The sequence below is a fragment of the Pongo pygmaeus genome, chromosome 20 (genome assembly GCF_028885625.2).
Source record: "Pongo pygmaeus isolate AG05252 chromosome 20, NHGRI_mPonPyg2-v2.0_pri, whole genome shotgun sequence".
NCBI lineage: Eukaryota > Metazoa > Chordata > Mammalia > Primates > Hominidae > Pongo > Pongo pygmaeus.
In genome coordinates, this window is record NC_072393.2 from 14,999,203 (window position 1) to 15,020,102 (window position 20,900).

General features: G+C 43.0%; 1 protein-coding gene across 1 annotated transcript in view; it reads right to left on the reverse strand.

The window, feature by feature from the left end:
• Positions 1-1,061: 1,061 nt before the first annotated feature.
• Positions 1,062-20,900, reverse strand: part of LOC129019377 (adhesion G protein-coupled receptor E2-like) — a 33,733-nt gene continuing 13,894 nt past the window's right edge. The window contains 10 exon segments of the mRNA XM_063658736.1: positions 1,062-1,220; positions 1,306-1,474; positions 3,474-3,565; positions 4,142-4,208; positions 8,852-9,087; positions 10,071-10,268; positions 12,719-12,910; positions 13,437-13,597; positions 13,600-13,659; positions 14,019-14,126. Of these exon segments, the coding sequence (XP_063514806.1) occupies positions 1,062-1,220; positions 1,306-1,474; positions 3,474-3,565; positions 4,142-4,208; positions 8,852-9,087; positions 10,071-10,268; positions 12,719-12,910; positions 13,437-13,597; positions 13,600-13,659; positions 14,019-14,126 (1,442 nt within the window).

Below are 20,900 nucleotides of genomic sequence, written 5' to 3' on the forward strand. Positions count from 1 at the left end.
CTCCTGGGCTCAAGTGAGCCTCTCACCTCAGCTTCCTGAGTCCCTGGGACTACAGATGCACACCACCACCCTCAGCTAATTTTTAAATGCTTTATAGGGACGAGGTCTCACTGGGTTGCTCAGGCTGGTCTTGAACTCTTGGCCTCAAGCAGTTGTCCTGCCTCAGCCTCCTAAAGCGCTGGGATTACAGGCATGAGCCACCATCACTGGCCCCATTACTGCTTTTCTTTCTGAGTTTTGCAGCGGGTAGAGGGTGCTGAGTAGAGGCACTGCCCACTACCCACTACTAAGTGGTAGTTGGTAGAGGCAGACTTGTTAAGAAAGCTTAAATCCCAGTTAACACTTATTTCTGTTTAATTCATAAATATGTACAGCATTTCCTCCCATGCTTGCCTTTATGGGGTGGTGGTGCCAAGTGACTGTGAGATAGACTTGTATGTAGAGGAAAGGGATAGGGTAAATGCTTCTGGGTAGAACGTGCATCACTGCTTCAGATCAATTCCTGCTCATTTAGTTAACCAGGCATGGCACACAGTAGGTGTCCAATAGGAGTCTTTGTGTGTGAGAGTCAAGCTAAGCACAGTTCCCTAAGGAGTAAGAGCCAAGCATTTTTTTTTTTTTTAATTTTTGGGATAGGGTCTCACTCTGTTGCCTGGGCTGGAGTGCAGTGGCATGATCATGGCTCACTACAGCCTCAACCTACTGGGCTCAAGTGATTGTCCCACCTCAGCCTCTCGAGGAGTAGCTGGGACTACAGGTGTATGCCACCATGTCTGGCTAATTTTTATTTTTATTTTTTGTAGAGATGGGATCTTGCTATGCTGCCCAGGGTCATCTTGAACTCTTGGCCTCAAGTGCTCCTCTTGCCTAGGCCTCCCAGATGCTGGGATGACAGGCTATGACTGTAATCCCAACAGGCCTGACTGATTAAAAAAAAAAATAAACATTTAAACTGAGATCATTGCTAATGGTTAATGAGTCAAGGTGTACTCAGATGTGAACCTTTCTAGGGCATTGCCTGCTGTATTCCCAGATTTTCTTGTGTGATAGGCACATGCTCCTCAGGTGGGTCAGTTAGTGAAGTGCTCTGGAGCAATGCGTGATCTTACCGTGCTGGGTTTGGAGGTGTTAGCCTTAGCGCTGCTGGAGAGTGTGTGCGTCTCAGACTCAGTTTTCAATTTCCTGATCCCTTTGGACCATTTCCCATATTGTTCCCGGACCTGCAGAGGCAAAGCATGCAATGGGTCAGCTCACAGAGAGCAGTGAGGACAGGAAGAGTCCTGGGTGGGAGCTGGGCAGTGGTACCTGCTGGCTGAGGAGGCAGTACACCAGGAAGATGAAGACACCCTGCAGGCTGTTGATGATGGTGAAGAGGTAGGCCATGACCCGGGCAGCCGGACCCACCTGCAAGATGCCCAGTCACCACGTGCAGCCCAGGATGAACAGCTGAGCTGTCGCTTTAAATGCCAGCATCCTGGATTGAATAAGAAAAGAGGCTGGTGATGCACCCAGAGAAACAGAATCAAGGCTATTTCATCTGTGCCCATGGAGTCCCCTGCCCTCCCCTGTAGATGATTTCTCAGACTGGGCTGTGATCAGCTTAGATCTTTACTGTCAATGATAGCCCACAGTAGAAATGCCACCTGGGGACGGGCGTGGTGGCTCACGTCTGTAATCCCAACACTTTGGGAGGCCGAGGCACGGCGGATGACCTGAGATCAGGAGTTCGAGACCAGCCCGACCAACATGGTGAAACCTGGTCTCTACTAAAAAAAATACAAAAATTAGCCAGACGTAGTGGGGGGCACCTGTAATCCCAGCTACTCAGGAGGCTGAGGCAGTAGAATCGCTTGAACCTGGGAGGCGGAGGTTGCAGTGAGTCGAGATAGTGCCACTGCACTCTAGCCTGGGAGTGACAGAGCGAGACTGTCTCAAAAAAAAAAAAAAAAGAAAAGATTATTTTTTAAACACACAAAGAGATTTCTGTGTTCATGAACTACACAGTCTCTTCAAATCACCAATACAACCAAAGCATGACATACAAAATTTGGAAAGGATAATGATAGGAACCTAGAAGAAAGTTCATTAATTTTGCTCATGGGTGCCTGGAACAACAAGCTGCTCAAGTGCTGTAGAGGATTTTTTTTTTTTTTTGAGATGGAATCTCATTTTGTCACCCACGTTGGAGTGCAGTGGTGCGATCTCGGCTCACTGTAACCTCCACCTCCCAGGTGAAGTGATTCTCCCACCTCAGCCTCCTGAGTAGCGGGGATTATAGACACCCACCACTACGCCTGGCTAATTTTTGTATTTTTAGTAGAAACGGGGTTTCACCATGTTGGTCAGGCTGGTCTCTTTGGCCAGGCTGGTCTCGAACTCCTGACCTTGTGATCTGCCCCTGCCCCTCAGCTTCCCAAAGTGCTGGGATTACAGGCATGAGCCACCGTGCCCGGCCTTCTTTGTGCTTTTGTTATAGGATTGCTGACAAAAGTCCAAAGAAGTTTTTAACCTTTTAGTTTATTGATTCGTAATGTTTGTACATCTTTGTGGGGACATATGTGATATTTTCTTAACATGCATAGAGTGTGTCATGATTAAGTCAGAGTATTTGGGGTATCCGTCACTTCGAGTGTCTACCATTTGTGTGTGTTGGGAACACTTCAAATACTCCCCTCTAGCTATTTTGAAATATACAATATATTGTGAACTAGAGTCACCCTACTCTGTCATCCAACATTATAACTTATTCCTTCTATCTGACTGTATGTTGTACCCATTAATCAACCTCTCTTCATTGCCTTGCCCACTCACATACCCTTTCCAGACTCTGGAATCTATCATTCTACTTTATTTTTATTTTTAGTTTTTGAGGCAGTCTCACTCTATTGCCCAGGCTGGAGTGCAGTGGTGCAATCTCGGCTCACCGCAACCTCCGTCCTGAGTTCAAGCTATTCTCCTGCTTCAGCCTCCCGAGTAGCTGGGACTACGGGTGCCCGCCACCACGCCCGGCTAACTTTCATCATTCTACTTTCTGCCTCCACGAGATCAGCTTCTTTAGCTCCTCTCTATGTAAGTGACAACCTGTGGTATTTGTCTTTTTGTGCCTGGCTTATTTCACTTAAGAGAGTGACCTCCAGTTTCATCCATGTTGCTGCAAATGACATGGTTTCATTCTGTCTTGTGGTCGAATCATATTCTATTTTGTATATATACCACTTACCAGCCAATGAAAATTCTTCCTATTGCTCTGGGATGCACAAACTGAGATTAGACATGGACAAAACATGTTGCATGGGGTCTCAACAGGATACCACTGAATCTGAGATGGCTGCCATAGAAGGATGGCTGCGTCTGTTTACACTGGGTCCCTTCAAAAGACCCTGAGAAGGGACCTCAGTGGTTGCTGAGGCACATGGCTTGGCTCTTGGGAACCATACATGTCTGTGTGGTTATCACCCCCTTCTCCATCTTACCTTGTGTTCTGGAGGGTGGACACTTCACTATTGAGGGAAGAGAGTCTGGTTTTCAAAATCCAGAGAGTCACCAGAAAGAGAACTAAGTTCACCTTCAGAAAACCACAGAAGATTTGTTGAATAGATTTTGAAACCAAACCCGTTATCTCTTTTTTTTTTTTTCAGACAGGGTCTTGCTCTGTTGCCCAGGCTGGAGTGTGGTGGTGCAATCTTAGCTCACTGCCACCTCTGCCTCCTGGGTTCGAGCGATTCTCCTGCCTCAGCCTCCCGAATATAGGCACCTACCACCACGCCTGGCTAATTTTTGTATTTTTAGTAGAGACAGGGTTTCACCATGTTGGCCAGGCTGGTCTTGAACTCCTGACCTCAAGTGATCTGCCTGCCTCGGCCTCCCAAAGTTCTGGGATTACAGGCATGAGCCACCACACAGGGCCTGAAGCTCATTATCTCTTCATCCTAGCCTGTCTAATATGAATTATACACGTAAGTCTTTTTCTTAAATATTAAGTAACAGTGTTAGAGTTTGAAGATTCAAGAGTGGTCTTAGGAAACTGAACCCAACCCATGACAACCCAGGGAACATTCCTGCTCTTGTCACCATCTTTATTATCTTGTTTTTCTAATGACCCTCAGTGGGGCAGCGAGGATGCTTAGATGATGTCACTCACAGAGAAGATGGCACAGACAGGTCCAAGGAAACCCCATATAAATCCCTTTTTTGGTTGGAGCCAGCAGCTGAACAAGAGAGAGAGAGATAAAAAAAAAATGCATCAGTTTTTGGAGATATGGAACAGTTATGTAAATCTATGCCATCCCTCCTTACCACTTCCTCACTTCCTTCCTACATCAACAATATTGAGTGTTTCTTTAGTGATAGGGTCTGTGGTTGGCTCTGAAGATACAGTGGTGAAGAAAATGAACACAGTCTTAGATCCCCAAAATTTCAACTCAAGGAAGGTACACACAATTAGATACATTCTAACAATGAAACAAAAATGGAAGGTTGTGCCAGGCACAGTGGCTCACATCAGGACTTTGGGAGGCCGAGGTGGGAGGATTGCTTGAGGCCAGGAGTTTGAGACCAGCCTGAGCAACAGAGCAAGACCCCGTTTCTACAAAAAATAAAAAAATAGCCGGGTGTGGTGGCTCACACCTGTATTCCCAGTTACTTGGGAGACTGAGGTGGGAGGATCGCTTGAGTCCAGGAGGTTAAGACTGCAGTGAGCTGTGATTGCACTACTGCACTCCAGCCTGGGCAACAGAGCAAGACCTATATTGCAGCATTTTAAAATGGCTGAATGAGGCCAGGTGCAGTGGTTCACACCTGTAATCCCAGCACTTTGGGAGCCGAGGCGGGTGGATCATTTGAGGTCAGGAGTTTGAGACCAGCTTGCCCAACGTGGTGAAATCCTTTCTCTACTAAAAACACACAAAAAATGAGCTGTGTGTGGTGGCGCATGCCTGTAATCCCAGCTACTCAGGAGGCTGAGGCTTGAGAATTGCTTGAACCCAGGAAGCAGAGAGCAGAGGTTGCAGTGAGCCAAGATAGCACCACTGCACTCCAGCCTGGGTGACAGAGTGTTTCTAAACAAATAAATAATGACTGAATGGTCTCTTAACGTTCCTTTTTATGGCTGAATAACATTTCATTGTGGATATATTACGTTTTGTTTATCCATTCATCAGTGATAGGCATTGTTTCCAATTTTTGACTATTTTAAATATTGCTTCTATGAGCATTCATGTACAACATTTTTCTAAACGTTTATTTTAGGTTCAGAGGTACATTTTGTAGGTTTGTTATGTAGGTAAAATGCATGTTGCGGCGGTTTGGTGTACAGATTATTTTGTCGCCCAGGTCATCAGCACAGTACTGATGACCTGGGTCGTTTATTTATCCTCGCCCTCCTCCCACTCTCCACCCTCAAGTAGGCTTCGGTGTCTGAAGTTCCCTTGTTTGTGTCCATGGGTACTCAATGTTTAGCTCCTACTTACAAGTGAGAACATGTGGTATTTGATTTTCTGTTCCTGCATTAATTCACTTAGGATAATGGCCTCCAGCTCCATTCATATTCCTGCAAAAGACATGATCTCGTTATTTTATTTTATTTTATTTTTTTGAGATGGAGTCTCGCTCTGTTGCCAGGCTGGAGTGCAATGGCGCCATCTCGGCTCACTGCAACCTCCACCTCCCAGGTTCAAGCGATTCTTGTGCCTCAGCCTCCCAAGTAGCTGGGATTACAGGCACCCACCACCACGCCCAGCTAACTTTTGTATTTTTAGTAGAGACGGGGTTTCACCATGTTGGCCAGGATGGTCTCCATCTCTTGAACTCGTGACCCCTCGCCTCGGCCTCCCAAAGTGCTGGGATTACAGGCTTAAGCCACCACACCCAGCTGATCTTGTTATTTTTTATGGCTGCATCATTTACAAGTTTTTGTGTGGACATCTGTTTTAATTTGTTTTGGGTATATACCTGGGTCATATGGTAGCTCTATGGTTAACTTCTGGAGGATTAGTGTTAATAGTTCACAAAACCAAAAATGGAAAAAGAGGAAGCACTTCCCAAATCTTCTACGAGGCCACTATTACTCTGACACCAAACCCAGAAATAGACAACACAAGAAAAGAAAACTGCAGACCAAAATCCCTTATGAAAATGAATACAAAAATCCTCAAAAAAAAAATACTAGCCAACCAAGTCCTGCAACATATTGAAAGGATTATATACCCTGACCAGGTGGTAATTATCCCAGGAATGTAAGGCTAGTTACACATATTAATAGAATAAAGGATTAAAATTATATGATCACATTATAGTTATATAATTATGTAATCATATAATTATATGATCACATTATAAGATCACATTATAATTATATAACCATATAATTAACGATATATAACCATATAATATTCCCCAGGACTCAAAGGTAAATAATTAACCATATATAACCATATAATTATAATGTAATCATATAATTTTAATCCTTTATTCTATTATGTGTATTAATAGAACAAAGGATTAAGTAATCATATAATGATCTATGATCATATAATTATAATGATATAATATATGATTATATAATTTAATGTGATAAGATAATTTATAATTATATAATTATATTTAATTATATGTTTATAATTAAATATAATTATATTTTTAATATATAAAGTATATAATATATTTAAGTATATAATTATATTTAATTATATTATATGCTTAAATTTAATTATATTATATACTTAAATTTAATTATATAATATAATTAAATATAATTATATTATATAATTATATATAATTATATAATATAATTATATATAATTATATTATACAATTTTATATAATATTATATAATTATATTTAATTATATTATATAATGATATTATATAATTATATTTAATTATATTATATAATGATATTATATAATTATATTTAATTATATTATATAATGATATTATATAATTATATTTAATTATATTATATAATGATATTTAATTATATTATATAATTATATTTAATTATATTATATAATTATATTTAAATTATATAATTATATTTAAATTATATAATTATATAATATAATTATATTTAAATTATATAATTATATAATATAATTATATTAAAATAATATAATTATATTTAATTATATTAAAATAATATAATTATATTTAATTATATTATATAATTATATTTAATTATATAATATAATCATATTTAATTATATTATATAATTATATTATATAGTTATATTTAATTATATTATATAATTTAATTATATAATATAATTATATTCATTATATTATATAATGAATATAATTATATTTAATTGTATTATAGAATTATATTTAATTCTATAATAGAATTATATTTAATTCTATTATAGAATTATAGAATAGAATTATATTTAATTATAGAATAGAATTATATTTAATTATAGAATATAATTATATATAATTATATTCTATAATTATATATAATATAATTATATATAATTATATTCTATATAATTATATATAATTATATTCTATATAATTATATTCTATAATTATATATAATATAATTATATATAATTATATTCTATAATTATATAATATATAAATTAATAATATAATTATATTTAATTATATTATATAATTATATAATATACAAATTACATAGATACATATTTATATATAAATTACATATAAAATAATCTGATATAATTATATAATTATAATGTGATCGTATAATTTTAATCCCATATAATTAAAAATTATATGCTTCAGAAATGCATTTGAGAGAATCAAACACCCTTTCATCATCAAAATACCCAACACACTAGGAATAGAAAAGAATTTCTTTAACCTGAAAAAGGGTATCTATGAAAAATCCTCAGCTAACATCATACATTAATGAGGATAGAGTAAATGCTTTCTCCCTAAGTTCAGGAGCAAGACAAAATTGTCTGCTGTTCTAGTCAACAGTGTCCTGGAGGTTTCAACCAGCGCAACTGGCAAACAAACAAATGAACAAAGAAACAAACAACCTAGCTAGAAAAGTACCTGGCACAAAGTAAGCATCTCGCCAATCTTAACTATGACAGTATCAATTATTTTGGTTATTCAAATCAGGTCTACTTTTTCAAATGAAAAATTGAAGCATCCTAAAAGATTTGGATAAAGTAGGTTAGATTTAAAAAAAATGCTATCATGAGCACTTTGATTTCATTCTTGCTATTTTCAATGAGAGAGATTTAAATACATTATCCCTAACTATTATTATTATTTTTTAGACACAATGTCTCTCTCTGTTGCTCAGGCTGGAGTGCAGTGGCACAATCATAGCTCACTGCAACCTCGAACTCCTGGGCTCAAGCAATCCTCCCACCTCAGCCTCCTGAGTAGCTAGGACTACAGGTGTGTGCTACTATGCCCTGCTAATTTTTTAAATTTTGTAAAGAAGGGGTCTTGCTGTGTTGCCCAGGCTGGTCTCAAGATCCTGGGCTCAAGTGATCCTCCTGTGTCAGCCTCCCAAAGCACAGGGATTCCAGGTGTGAGCCACTGAGGCTGACCCTCCTTAATTATTATAATCTTCTAGCGGAAAGATGCCCTAGGGATTATGACATAGTGTCTTTGTCCTATTCATGCTTTCCACAGACTTGCCCTTTATTTCATTCAGAAAATTTCCAAAAACCCTCTTCTACAATGCCTAGTTTGAAATGTAATTGAAATAAACTCAATAGCTAAGAATGAGGAGCTGCAGTGTAATCCAACCAATAGAGCCTAAAATCCCTACTGATCTAATTAAAAGCAGGTATCATAAAAATGCTATCTAGGTTCTAGCAATGGCCATGGTTATGCTGGAGAAGATAAGGACTGTGAGAATTTGCATTAACTGGAAAGGTGTTCCATAAAGGTGAGGCCTGGAGGCTGCAGAGATGGCCACTATCACAGCTGGGACTCTGTAGCCCACAGGGAACATGAGCTTCTTCATGAATCTGTTGATGCTTGAGTAGTTGACCACCGTCAGGTTCTGTGCAGTGAGGAGGAGGTGCAGGGCCTCCAGCAGCATCCAGGTGAAGGCGGCCAGGTAGAGGTAGTGCAGGGCACCGGCGGTGATGGCACACAGCACCTGGGGGAGAAGTGAAAGACGTCCAGAGCGGCGGTCAGATTTGAGTGTGGCCCATGGCTTCTCCCGTACCATGCAATTGGGGAGAATTCTGAGATATTTGATGGCATTGTAGAGAATATTTGCTTTGTAGTTGAGTCAGGCAATGGGAAATTGATGGTGTTCTCTTCTAATATTCCCCAGGACTCAAGGGCCTATATATATATGTGTGTGTATACATACGTGTATATACACACATACACATATGTGTATATATACGTGTATATACACACATACACATATGTTATATATACGTGTATATACATATACACATATGTGTATATGCACGTGTATATACATATACACGTATGTGTATATGCACGTGTATATACATATACACGTATGTGTATATGCACGTGTATATACATATACACGTATGTGTATATGCACGTGTATATACATATACACGTATGTGTATATGCACGTGTATATACATATACACGTATGTGTATATGCACGTGTATATACATATACACGTATGTGTATATGCACGTGTATATACATATACACGTATGTGTATATGCACGTGTGTATATATATATATATATATATATTTTTTTTTTTTTTTTGAGACGGAATTTCACTCTTGTTGCCCAGGCTGGCGTGCAATGGTGCGATCTCGGCTCACCGCAACCTCCACCTCCTGGATTCAAGAGATTCTCTTGCCTCAGCCTCCTGAGTAACTGGGATTACAGGCATGTGCCACCATGCCTGGCTAATTTTGTATTTTTGGTAGAGACAGGGTTTCTCCATGTTGGTCAGGCTGGTCTCGAACTCCCAACCTAAGGGGATCTGCCCGCCTCAGTCTCTCAACGTGCAGGGATTACAGGCGTGAGCCACCACGCCCAGCCGGACCATTATATTAAGGAATCAAATGCCGCATCATTCCATGAGCCAGCATCCCCTGCGTCAAGGAAGGGAGCCCTCTGGAACATGGCTGTCAATACCTTGTGTCCAGTTTGATCAATCCCCACGAGGAAGAGGAGGTGGCCCAGGAAGAGGCACAGCAAGAGCTGCAGATGCAGTGAGGTGCTGGTGTTCTGGATGGCTTTGCATAGGAGGAAGGTGAGGGCCGCCAGGAGGAGGCACAGCAGAGAGACGCTCAGCCCCACACAGGTGATGACAGTCAGCACGGGATCCTTCTCCTGGGACCCCGAAAAGAAGAGTTCACAGTGATGCTTTCCTGCTCTGGGGTAATGACCCCACCACCATTTTAAATTTTTATTTTGGCACAGCAAATTCAAGAATGAGGGAGCCAGGTAAATTTGTGAAGATGTCACCAATTTAATTTAGTTTGTGAAGGTGTCACCCGAGCCTCTTGGGTGGCTGGGAATACAGGTGTAGTCATGTAGGTGACAACAGGCGTGCATTATAGTCATGTATGGCACCATGCCTTGATAATTTTTTTTTTTTTTGACAGAGTCTTGCTCTGTTGCCCAGGCTGGAGTGTAGTGGCGTGATCTCTGCTCACTGCAGCCTCCGTCTCCTGGGTTCAAGCAATTCTCGTGCCTCAGCCTCCCAAGTAGTTGGGATTACAGGCACGCGCACCATGCCAGGCCAATTTTTGTATTTTTAGTAGAGACGGGGTCACATCATGTTGGCCAGGCTTGTCTTGAACTCCTGACCTTGGGATCCACCTGCCTCGGCCTCCCAAAGTGCTGGGATTACAGGCGTGGGCCACCACACCCGTCCTAATTTTTTTTTAATTTTTGTAGAGACAGGGTCTTTCTGTGTTGCACAGGCTGGTCTCGAATTCCTGGGCTCAAGTGATCCTCCCGTTTCAGCCTCCCAAAGCACAGAGATTCCAGGTGTGGGCCCGTTAGGTTTTGAAGGGAAGGTGAGGGTTAAAGAAAGACAGGGAGAGAGTTGGCAGCTCTACAGCAATGCAGGTTTATGTCCAGCCTGAGACCTGTGGAGTGGGGAGCTAGCTTCGTGCCAGAACCCACTGCTGCTTACAGGCTGGGGTAATTACAGGTCTGGGCAGGAGGGGCTGGGCAGTATGGCTTGCTGCCTGGGAGGATATTGATAAGATGTTCTTGTGATGGAAAACAAAAGGGTGGTTTGGCCCTTTTTCCCACAGGATATGATGATGATGTCCCTTGCATCTACTCTAAGTGATGAGATAAGAAAGTCAGGTGGGCGAGGCGTGGTGGCTCACGCCTGTAATCCCAGCACTTTGGGAGGCCAAGGCGGGTGGATCACTTGAGTTAAGCAGTTCAAGACCAGCCTGGCCAACTTGGAGAAACCCCATCTCTAGTGAAAATACAAAAACTAGCCGGGCATGGTGGTGCATGCCTGTAGTCCCAGCTACACAGGAGGCTGAGGCAGGAGGATCCCTTGAACCCAGAAGGTCAAGGCTGCAGTGAGCTATGACTGTGCCACTGCACTCCAGCCTGGGTGACAGACACCCTGTCTAAAAAAAAAAAAAAAAAGACAGAGTTTATCCTGGGTGGGCCAGACCTAATCAGATGAGTCTTTACAAGATCCGGGCTTTTCCTGGAGAATCAGATTCAAAACTTGTGATGGTTAATACTGGGTGTCAACTTGATTGGATTGAAGGATACAAAGTATTGATCCTGGGTGTGTCTGTCAGGGTGTTGCCAAAGGAGATTAACATTTGAGTCAGTGGGCCGGGAAAGGCAGATCCACTCTTAATCTGGGTGGGCACCGTCTAATCAGCTGCCAGTGTGGCCAGAATATAAGCAGGCAGAAAAATGTGAAAAGAGAGACTGGCCTAGCCTCCCAGCCTACATCTTTCTCCCGTGCTGGATGCTTCCTGCCCTCGAACATCAGACTCCAAGTTCTTCAGTTTTGGGACTTGACTGGCTCTCCTTGCTCTTCAGCCTGCAGACGGCCTATCGTGGGACCTTGTGATGATGTGAGTTAATACTTAATAAACTCCCCTTTATATATATCTATATATCTATATATATATCTCTCTATATATCTCTATATATATCTATATATATGTATATATTTGAGTCAGTGGATTCGGAGAGGCAGATCCACTCTTAAGCTGGGTGGGCACCATCTAATCAGCTGCCAGCGTGGCTAGAATATAAGCAGGCACAAATTATCTATCTATCTATCTATCTATCTATCTATCTATCTATCTATCTATCTATCTATCTATTCTATTAGTTTTGTCCCTCTAGAGAACCCCGACTAATACAAAGCTTAAGAGGGATTCTGCATGCAGGAAATTTTTTTCCTTGTCCTCCAGATAGGAATGCTAGAAGTTTGCCAGAGGGTTATGTGAAAAGGGATGTGAGTGGCCTCTAGAAACTGAATGTGATGCCTTCCTGACAGCTAAAAAAGTGAGACTTCAGTCCTACAATCACAAGAAACTGAATTCTGCCAGCAACCAGGGAGCTTGGAGAAGGACCTCAAGTCTCAGATGAAACGGCAGCCCTGGGGGTGGGGTGACATGATGATTTCAGTCTTGTAAGACCCTGAGCAGAAAAGCCATCTTGCTATGCCAGCTTGCTGACCCAGAGCTGTGAGATAATGCATATTTTTTTTAAAGGCTGCTACGTCTGTGGGGATTTGTTACACAGCAATAAATGCAGAGTGTAGCCCCTCCTAAGGGTCTCACCTGCACATCGTAGTGGTCCATGAGGATGGCAAAGCTGCCCAGGTCGGACAATCCGCTCAGGTGGGTGCAACGGCAGATGGTGCTGTTGTCTCTGGTGCCCATCGTGCTGCAGCCTGTGGTGGCCCAATGACCACATCCATTCTGGCCATGCTCCCAGAAGACACAGAGCACCTTCGGTCTCGGGATCACCGACTGCAAGAACAGAACACAGGTGTGGGCCGGATGTGGCGGCTCACGCCTGTAATCCCAGTACTTTGGGAGGCTGAAGCAGGTGGATCACTTGAGGTCAGGAGTTCGAGACCAGCCTGGCCAACATGGTGAAACCCCATCTCTACTAAAAAAAAAAAAAAAAAAAAAAAGTTAGCCGGGCGTGGTAGCACACACCTGTAGTCCCAGCTACTAGGGAGGCTGAGGCAGGAGAATCGCTTGAACCTGGGAGGTGGAGACTACAGTGAGCTGAGATCGTGCCACTGCACTCCAGCCTGGCTGACACAGCGAGACTCTGTCTCAAAAAAAAAAAAAAAAAAAGAACACAGGTGTGAGCTGGTGGGTCTGATGCTCAGAGATGCTTACCCAAAGCCAGCTTGGGAAGGACTGACTTTCCTGGGGAGATAATGTACCCATAACAGAGAGCCCTGAGCCCCAGGGCTGAGCTGAGCAGCAAGGCTATGCCCGGACTCAGACTATTCACCCACCACCCCACCCCACCAGCACTCACACAGTGGGAGAAGGTGATGGTAACTGAGGAGCTGAGGTTTTGGGTGTCGTTGGTGCTCAGAAAGACAGAGATGACATCAGAGAGCAGGATGGTGGAGCCATCCTGCAGCAAGTGCTGGTGTGTCTCATGCAGAAGCACCTGCTTCTCAGGTTCCAGGACCGGGGGGCCTCAGCCAGCAACTTGCCCATCCCTGGAATGGAGACAAGGCCCACCACAGAAGGGCCTGCAGGGTGACGCCAAGGTTGAATCTTGGAGTAGGTTGAATCTCTGGGTCCACACCAGAGTTCCTCTGCCCTGCACAGAACTTTCTACTCAGATGGGCTACCTTCCTTTGGCTTCACCCCTCCCACACTTTCTTTCAATCTTTAGTTCTATGTGTATCACATCCTGCAGGACAAGGCCACGGTTAATATCTCGGGCCCCCAACAAGGTCCGTTCCTCCTCAGCTGGACTCTCCTCTTACAGCCCCACCCCACCCACCCCACACTTCCCTTTAATCTTTAAATCTCTTATTTTTCACATTCTTGGGCATCTTGTCCCACCATGAAGCTTCACTGACCACCTCCCCATCTCAGCCATTACCTGGGTCACCAGATTTCTGTGCCAGATTCCAGTCCAGCTGCATCATTGCCTGATTCTGTCTCAAGGTGACATTCTTGTCTACTTGCTTCTGCACCTCCAGGGACAATTCTATGAGTTGTGGGAATTATATAAGGGGAGTTAGGTTAGGAATCGTGCCTGCAGTGGTTGATATACTATGACTCAATATATATACTATATACATATATAGTCTGAAGTTACAAAATATCAGAAGAGAATAGTGTGAGCAACTGTATATCTACAAAGTAGATAACCTAGATGAAATGGACACATTCCTAGTGACACACAAACCACTGAAACCAACCCAAGAAGAAATAGAAGATCTGAACAGACCTATAGCAGATTAAATCAGTAATCAAACCCTCTCAAAACTAACAGCCCAGACCAGATGACTTCACTGGTGAGTTCTACCAATAGCTTAAGAAAGAATGAACATGAATCTTTTACCTGTTTAAAAATATGGAAGAGGAGGAAACACTATTTAAGTAATTTTATGAGGCTGATATTGCTCTGATAACAAAACCAGATGAAGACATCACAAGAAAATAAAATTATAGACCAATATTTCTTATGGACATAGCTGCAAAAATTTTCAGCAAAAATATTAGGAATACATTTTACCAAGGAGACTCAAGACTTATAGGAAAGTTTTTTAGTATTTTTTTTTTTTTTTTGAGACAAATTCTCACTCTGTTGGTCAGGCTAGAGTGCAGTGGCATGATCATAGCTCACTGCAGTCTCCTGGGCTCAAGCAATCCTTCCACCTCAGCCTCCCAAGTAGCTGGCACTACAGGTGCTCACTACCACACCCAGCTAATTTTTAAATTGTTTGTGGAGATCGTGTTTCAGTATGTTTCCAAGGCTGGGCTTGAACTCCTGGGCTCAAGCAATTTTGCCCACCTTGGCGGCCTCTGACAATGCTGGGCGTGAGCCACTGCTTCTGGCCTACAAAAGTGTTTGAAAGAAATAAAAGGCCCTCTCTAAATGGAAAGACATCCTATGTTCATGGATTGGAAGACTTTCTATTGTTAAGATAACAATACTCCCCCAAAGTGGTCTAGAGACTCAATGCAATCGCTATCAATATTTTAGCCTATTATTACTTTGCAGAATAAGAAAAGTTCATCTTAAAATTCATATGGTGTTGTAAGGAATCCAAATACCCAAAAACAATCTTGAAGAAGAACAACAAGGTTGGAGAATTCACACTTTCTGATTTCAAAACTTACTACAAACTGACAGTAATACTGGCATAAGAATATAACAATAGAATTGAGAGTCCAGGAATAAACCCATCCATCTATGGTCAGTTGATTCTCAGCAAGGGGTGCCAAGACTATTCAATGGGGGAAAGAATAATCTCTTCAACATATAGTGCTGGGATTACTGGATAGTAACATGCAAAATAAGGAAGTTGTAATCCTACCTCACACAACCAACAAAAATTAACTCAAAATAAGCCAGTGACCTAAGCTTAGAAGCTAAAACTAGAAGACTTAGGAGGAAACAGGGGTAAATCTTCCTGGTCTTGGATGTGGTAATGAATTCTTTTTTTATTTTTATTTTTGAAACAGAGTCTTGCTCTGTTATCCAGGCTGGAGTGTAGTAGCACAATCTCAGCTCACTGCAACCTCCATGTCCCAGGTTCAAGCAATTCTCCTGCCTCAGCCTCCCGAGTAGCTGGGATTACAGTCATGTGCCAACATATCTGGTTAATTTTTTTTTATTTTTAGTTTTAGTAAGGACAGGGTTTCGCCTTGTTGGCCAGGCTGGTCTCGAACTCCTGACCTCAGGTGATCTGCCCGCCTCGGCCTTCCAAAGTGCTGGGATTACAGGTGTGAGCCACTGCCCCCGGTCAATGAATTCTGAAATATGACACCAATTGCACATGCAACAAAAGAAAAATTAGATAAAATAAATGTCTTCAAAATTTAAAACATCTATTCATTAAAGTGAAAAGACAAGAAAATGAAAAGACAATCTACAGAATGGGAGAAAATAGTTTGCAAATCATTTATCTCAGATGATCTACTATCAGAATGTATAAAGAATGCTTATAACTGGACAAACAAAAGACAAACAGCACAATTAAAAATAGGCAAAGGATTTGAATAGACATTTCTCCAAAAATGACATGCAAATGGTGAGCAAACACATGAAAAGATGTTAAACATCATTGGTTATTAGGGAAGGGCAAATCAAAACCACAATGAGGTATCATCTCACTAGTGAAGCGGTGTAAATACCCAGGTTTCACTGTTTCACACCAGGGAAATTGAGGACGTGGACACATAAGAAGTTAGTTTAAGAGTGGAGATTTAATAGGCGAAAGAAAAAGAGAATAGCTCTGACCGGGCGCAGTGGCTCACGGCTGTAATCTCAGCACTTTGGGAGGCCGAGGCGGGAGGATCACGAGGTCAGGAGATCGAGACCATCCTGGATAACATGGTGAAACCCCGTCTCTACTAAAAAAAAAATTAGCCGGGCGTGGTGGTGGGCGCCTGTGGTCCCAGCTACTCCGGAGGCTGAGGCAGGAGAATGGTATGAACCCGGGAGGCGGAGCTTGCAGTGAGCCGAGATCGCGCCGCTGCACTGCAGTCTGGGGGACAGAAAAAGACTCTGTCTCAAAAAAAAAAAAAAAAAAAAAAAAAAAGAAAAGAAAAAGAGAATAGCTCCCTCTCCTGCAGAAGGACAGGGGCTCCCAAGTGGGTCTTCCGGTTGCGTGGTGAAATGCACGAAGTCTTATAGATGAGCTTGGGTAGGCGGTGTCCGATTAATATAAGGCTCAAAGATTGGTCCCAACAGGTGAGCCATTTATATACAGCGTGAAGAAGCTGGCTGCCCCAGCCTAATCTTTTATTATGCAAATAGATTCTCTACCTGGCTGGCTCCATATTGCCTGCTTCTGTACTGTACATGTGGTTGACAAAGATAAGGGAAGAGGGAGCCCCCATGTTGAACATGCCGGGCCCTCAGGTAACCTTTTTCTATTGGCACAGCTGCTGGCATTCACCCGTACAAGCTTCCAGCTTGCTTTTCTATGTCTGTAGCTCGAATTTTCACGCTGCTCGTTGTTAGAAAAGAAATGATTTGGGGGCTGATTTTTATTAAAAGGGAAACCTTACTGAGGACTCTCTGACCCTTGCTAACTGCCTAATTTCTTTTTCACTCCTGTATCACTGGGATGAAGAGAGGTGAGTTAACACGTACAGACATACAGTTACACAAAAAGTATAAATTTTATATATATATATATATATATTTTTTTTTTTTAGACGGAGTCTCGCTCTGTCGCCCAGGCTGGAGTGCAGTGGCACGATCTCGGCTCACTGCAAGCTCCGCCTCCCAGGTTCAAACATGTTTGATTGATGTCTCATGCCCACCTAAAATGTATAAAACCGAGCTGTGGGGCCAGGCGTGGTGTCTCACGCCTGTAATCCCAGCACTTTGGGAGGCCGAGGCAGGTGGATCACAAGGTCAGGACATCAAGACCATCCTGGTTAACATGATGAAACCCTGTCTCTACTGAAAACACACAAAATAATTAGCCGGGCGTGGTGGTGGGCGCCTGTAGTCCCAGCTACTTGGGAGGCTGAGGCAGGAGAATCCCTTGAACCTGGGAGGTGGAGTCTACAGTGAGCCAAGACCTCACCACTGCACTCCAGCCTGGTTGACAGAGCGAGACTCTGTCTCCAAAAGAAAACAACAACAACAACAACAAGCTGTGCCATGACCACCTTGTGATATAGAAGTTAAAAAGGAATTATTTAGGCAGAGAGTGTGGGTAAGGAAGTCCTGGGTAAGTCTTTCCTTTTAATGAAAATCAGCTCCTATATCATTTTTTTTTTTCTAACAAAGAGCAGCCTGTAAAATCGAGCTGCAGACATAGGCAAGCAAGCTGGAAGCCTACACAGGTGAATGCTGGCAGCTGTGCCGATAGGAAAAGGCCACCTGGGACTAGGCATGTTGAAAATGGTAGCTCCATCTTCCCATCTCTTTGCCAATCACGTGTACAGTAAGGAGCAGGCAAAGACTCCATTTGCATAATAAGATTAGGGTGGGGCAGCCAGCTTCCCTGCACCTTATGTAAACGTTACACCTGGTCCAACCAATCTTTGGGCCCTATGTAAATCAGACACTGCCTCCTCAAGCTTGTCTATAAAATCCGGTGCACTCTGGCACGGGTGGGAAGTCCCTTTTGGGCATTCCTTTCTCTCACAAGAGAGAGAGTTGTTCTCTTTTTTTCCTATTAAACCTCCATTCATAAACTCACTCCTGGTGCGTGTCCGTGTCCTTAATTTTCTTGGTATGAGACAATGAACCTCGGGTATTACCCCAGACAACAACACCACTTCACTTGGGCATATATTCTCAGGGGCTCCTGAGGGCTGTGTCATGGGCCATGGTCAGTCATACATTCATATTTAGCTCACAATAAATCTCTTCAAAGATTTTACAGAGTTTTGACTCTTTTTGTCAACAGCCAAAAGGTGGAAATAACCCAAATGTCCATCAATGGATGGATGGATAAAAAAAAAATGTGATGTATTCATACAATAGAATAGTATTCAGCCATGAAAAGGAATGAAATATTGATAAATGCTATGGCATGCATGAACCTCAAAACCATTATGCTAGGTGAAAGGAGCTAGACTAGATGGTCACATATTGTATGATTCCATTTATGTGAGATATCCTGATTAGGAAAATCCATGGAAACAGAAAGCAGATTAGTGGCTGCCAGGGGTTGGAGGAAGGGAGGAATGAGGAATGGTTGCTTACCATGTGCAGTGTTGACTTTTGGGCTGATGCAAGCATTTTAGAAATACAGGTGACGGTTTTATAACTTTCCGAATATACTAGATCCTACTGAAACACACACTTTTAAATTTTTTTCTTATTTTATTTTTATTTTTAATTTTAATTTTTTTGTTTGAGATGGAGTGGCACTCTGTCTCACATAGGCTGGAGTGCAGTGGTGCAAACTCGGCTCACTGCAAACTCTGACTCCCAGGCTCAAGTGATTCTCCTGCCTCAGCCTCTTGAGTAGCTAGGATTACAGGTGTGCGCCACCACGCCTGGCTAATTTTTGTATTTGCAGTAGAGATGGGGTTTCACTATGTTGTCCAGGCTGGATTTGAACTCCTGACCTCAAGTGATCCACCCATTTCAGCCTCCCAAAGTGCTAGGATTACAGGCGTGAGCTCCTGGCATTACAGGCACGCCTCACATGAAACAGACACTTTAAAGTGGTGAACTTGATGTTATGTGAATTTTATCTCAATAAAATTAATGCTATATGCATATTCATGCTTTAAAAATTATTATGCAGGACGGGCGTGGTGGCTCATGCCTGTAATCCCAGCACTTTGGGAAGCCGAGGCAAGCAGATCACGCACAAGGTCAGGAGATCGAGAGACCATCCTGGCTAACACGGTGCAACCTCATCTCTACTAAAAATACAAAAAATTAGCTGGGCGTGGTGGTGGGCACCTGTAGTCCCAGCTACTTGGGAGGCTGATACAGGAGAATGGCATGAACCAGGAAGGTGGAGCTTGCAGTGAGCCGAGATCACACCACTGCATTTCAGCCTGGGCGACAGAGTGAGACTCCGTCTCAAAAAAACAAAACCAAACAAAACAAACAAAAACAAACAAACAAAAAATAAATCATACTTATAGATCAAATGATATTAATTTATAGTATTCCAAATTAAATAAATTGTTCTCTTTTGAAGTGGTTTCTATTTTGCTATTTTAAATTCTTCATCATAATTATTTACTGCTGATAATTCATATTACAATGAAAATGCATGTTATTTATGCATTTCTTTTTCCTTTCCTTTCCTTCTTTCTATTCTTCCTTCTTCCTCTACTCCTGTCCTCCTCCTCCTGTGCTCCTCCTCCTCTCCTCTGCTTTCTCCTCTCCTCCTCCTCTTCTCCTCCTATCTTCCTCCGCCTCCTCCTATCCTCAGCCTCCTCTCCTCCTCCTCTCCTCCTCCTTCTCCTCTCCTCCTTCTCCTCTTGTCCACCTCCTCCTCCTCTCCTCCTCCTCTTCTGCTCCTCTTCCTCCTCTCCTCCTCCTCTCCTGCTTTTCCTCCTCTCCTCCTCTCCTGGTCCTCTCCTCCTCCACTCCTACTCCTCCTCCACTCATCCTCTCCTCTTCCTCCTCATCCTCTCCTCCTCCCCTCCTCCTCCTCCCCTCCTCCTCCCCTCCTCCTCCCCTCCTCCTCCTCTTGTCCACCTCCTCCTCATCTCCTCCTCCTGTCCTCCTCTCCTCCTCTTCTGCTCCTCTTCCTCCTCTCCTTCTCCTCCTCTCCTACTCGTCCTCCTCTCCTCCTCTCCTCGTCCTCTCCTCCTCCTCTCCATCTCCTCCTCTCCTCATCTCCTCCTCCTCTCCTCCTTCTCTCCTCCTCTCCTCCTCCTACTTCTCTCCTCCTCCTTCTCCTCTCCTCCTCCTCTCCTCCTCTCCTCCTCCTTCTCCTCCTCTCCTTCTCCTCCTCTCCTCCTCCTCTCCTCCTCCTCCTCAGCTCCTCCTCCTCTCCTCCTCCTTCTCCTCTCCTCCTCCGTCTCCTCCTCTCCTTCTCCTCCTCCTCCTCCACCTACTCCTCTCCTCCTCCTCCACCTGTCCTCCTCCTCCTCTCCTCTTCCTCTCCTCCTCTTCTCCTCTTCCTCCTTCTCTCCTCCTCTTCCTACCCTCCTCCTCCTCTCCTCCTCCTCTCCTCCCCCTCCTCCTCCTCTCCTCCCCCTCCTCCTCCTCTCCTCCTCTTCCTCTCCTCTTCCTCTCCTCCTCTCTTCCTCCTCTCCTCCTCCTCCTCTTCTTTTCCTCTCCTCCTCCTCTCTTCCTCCTTTCCTACTCCTCCTG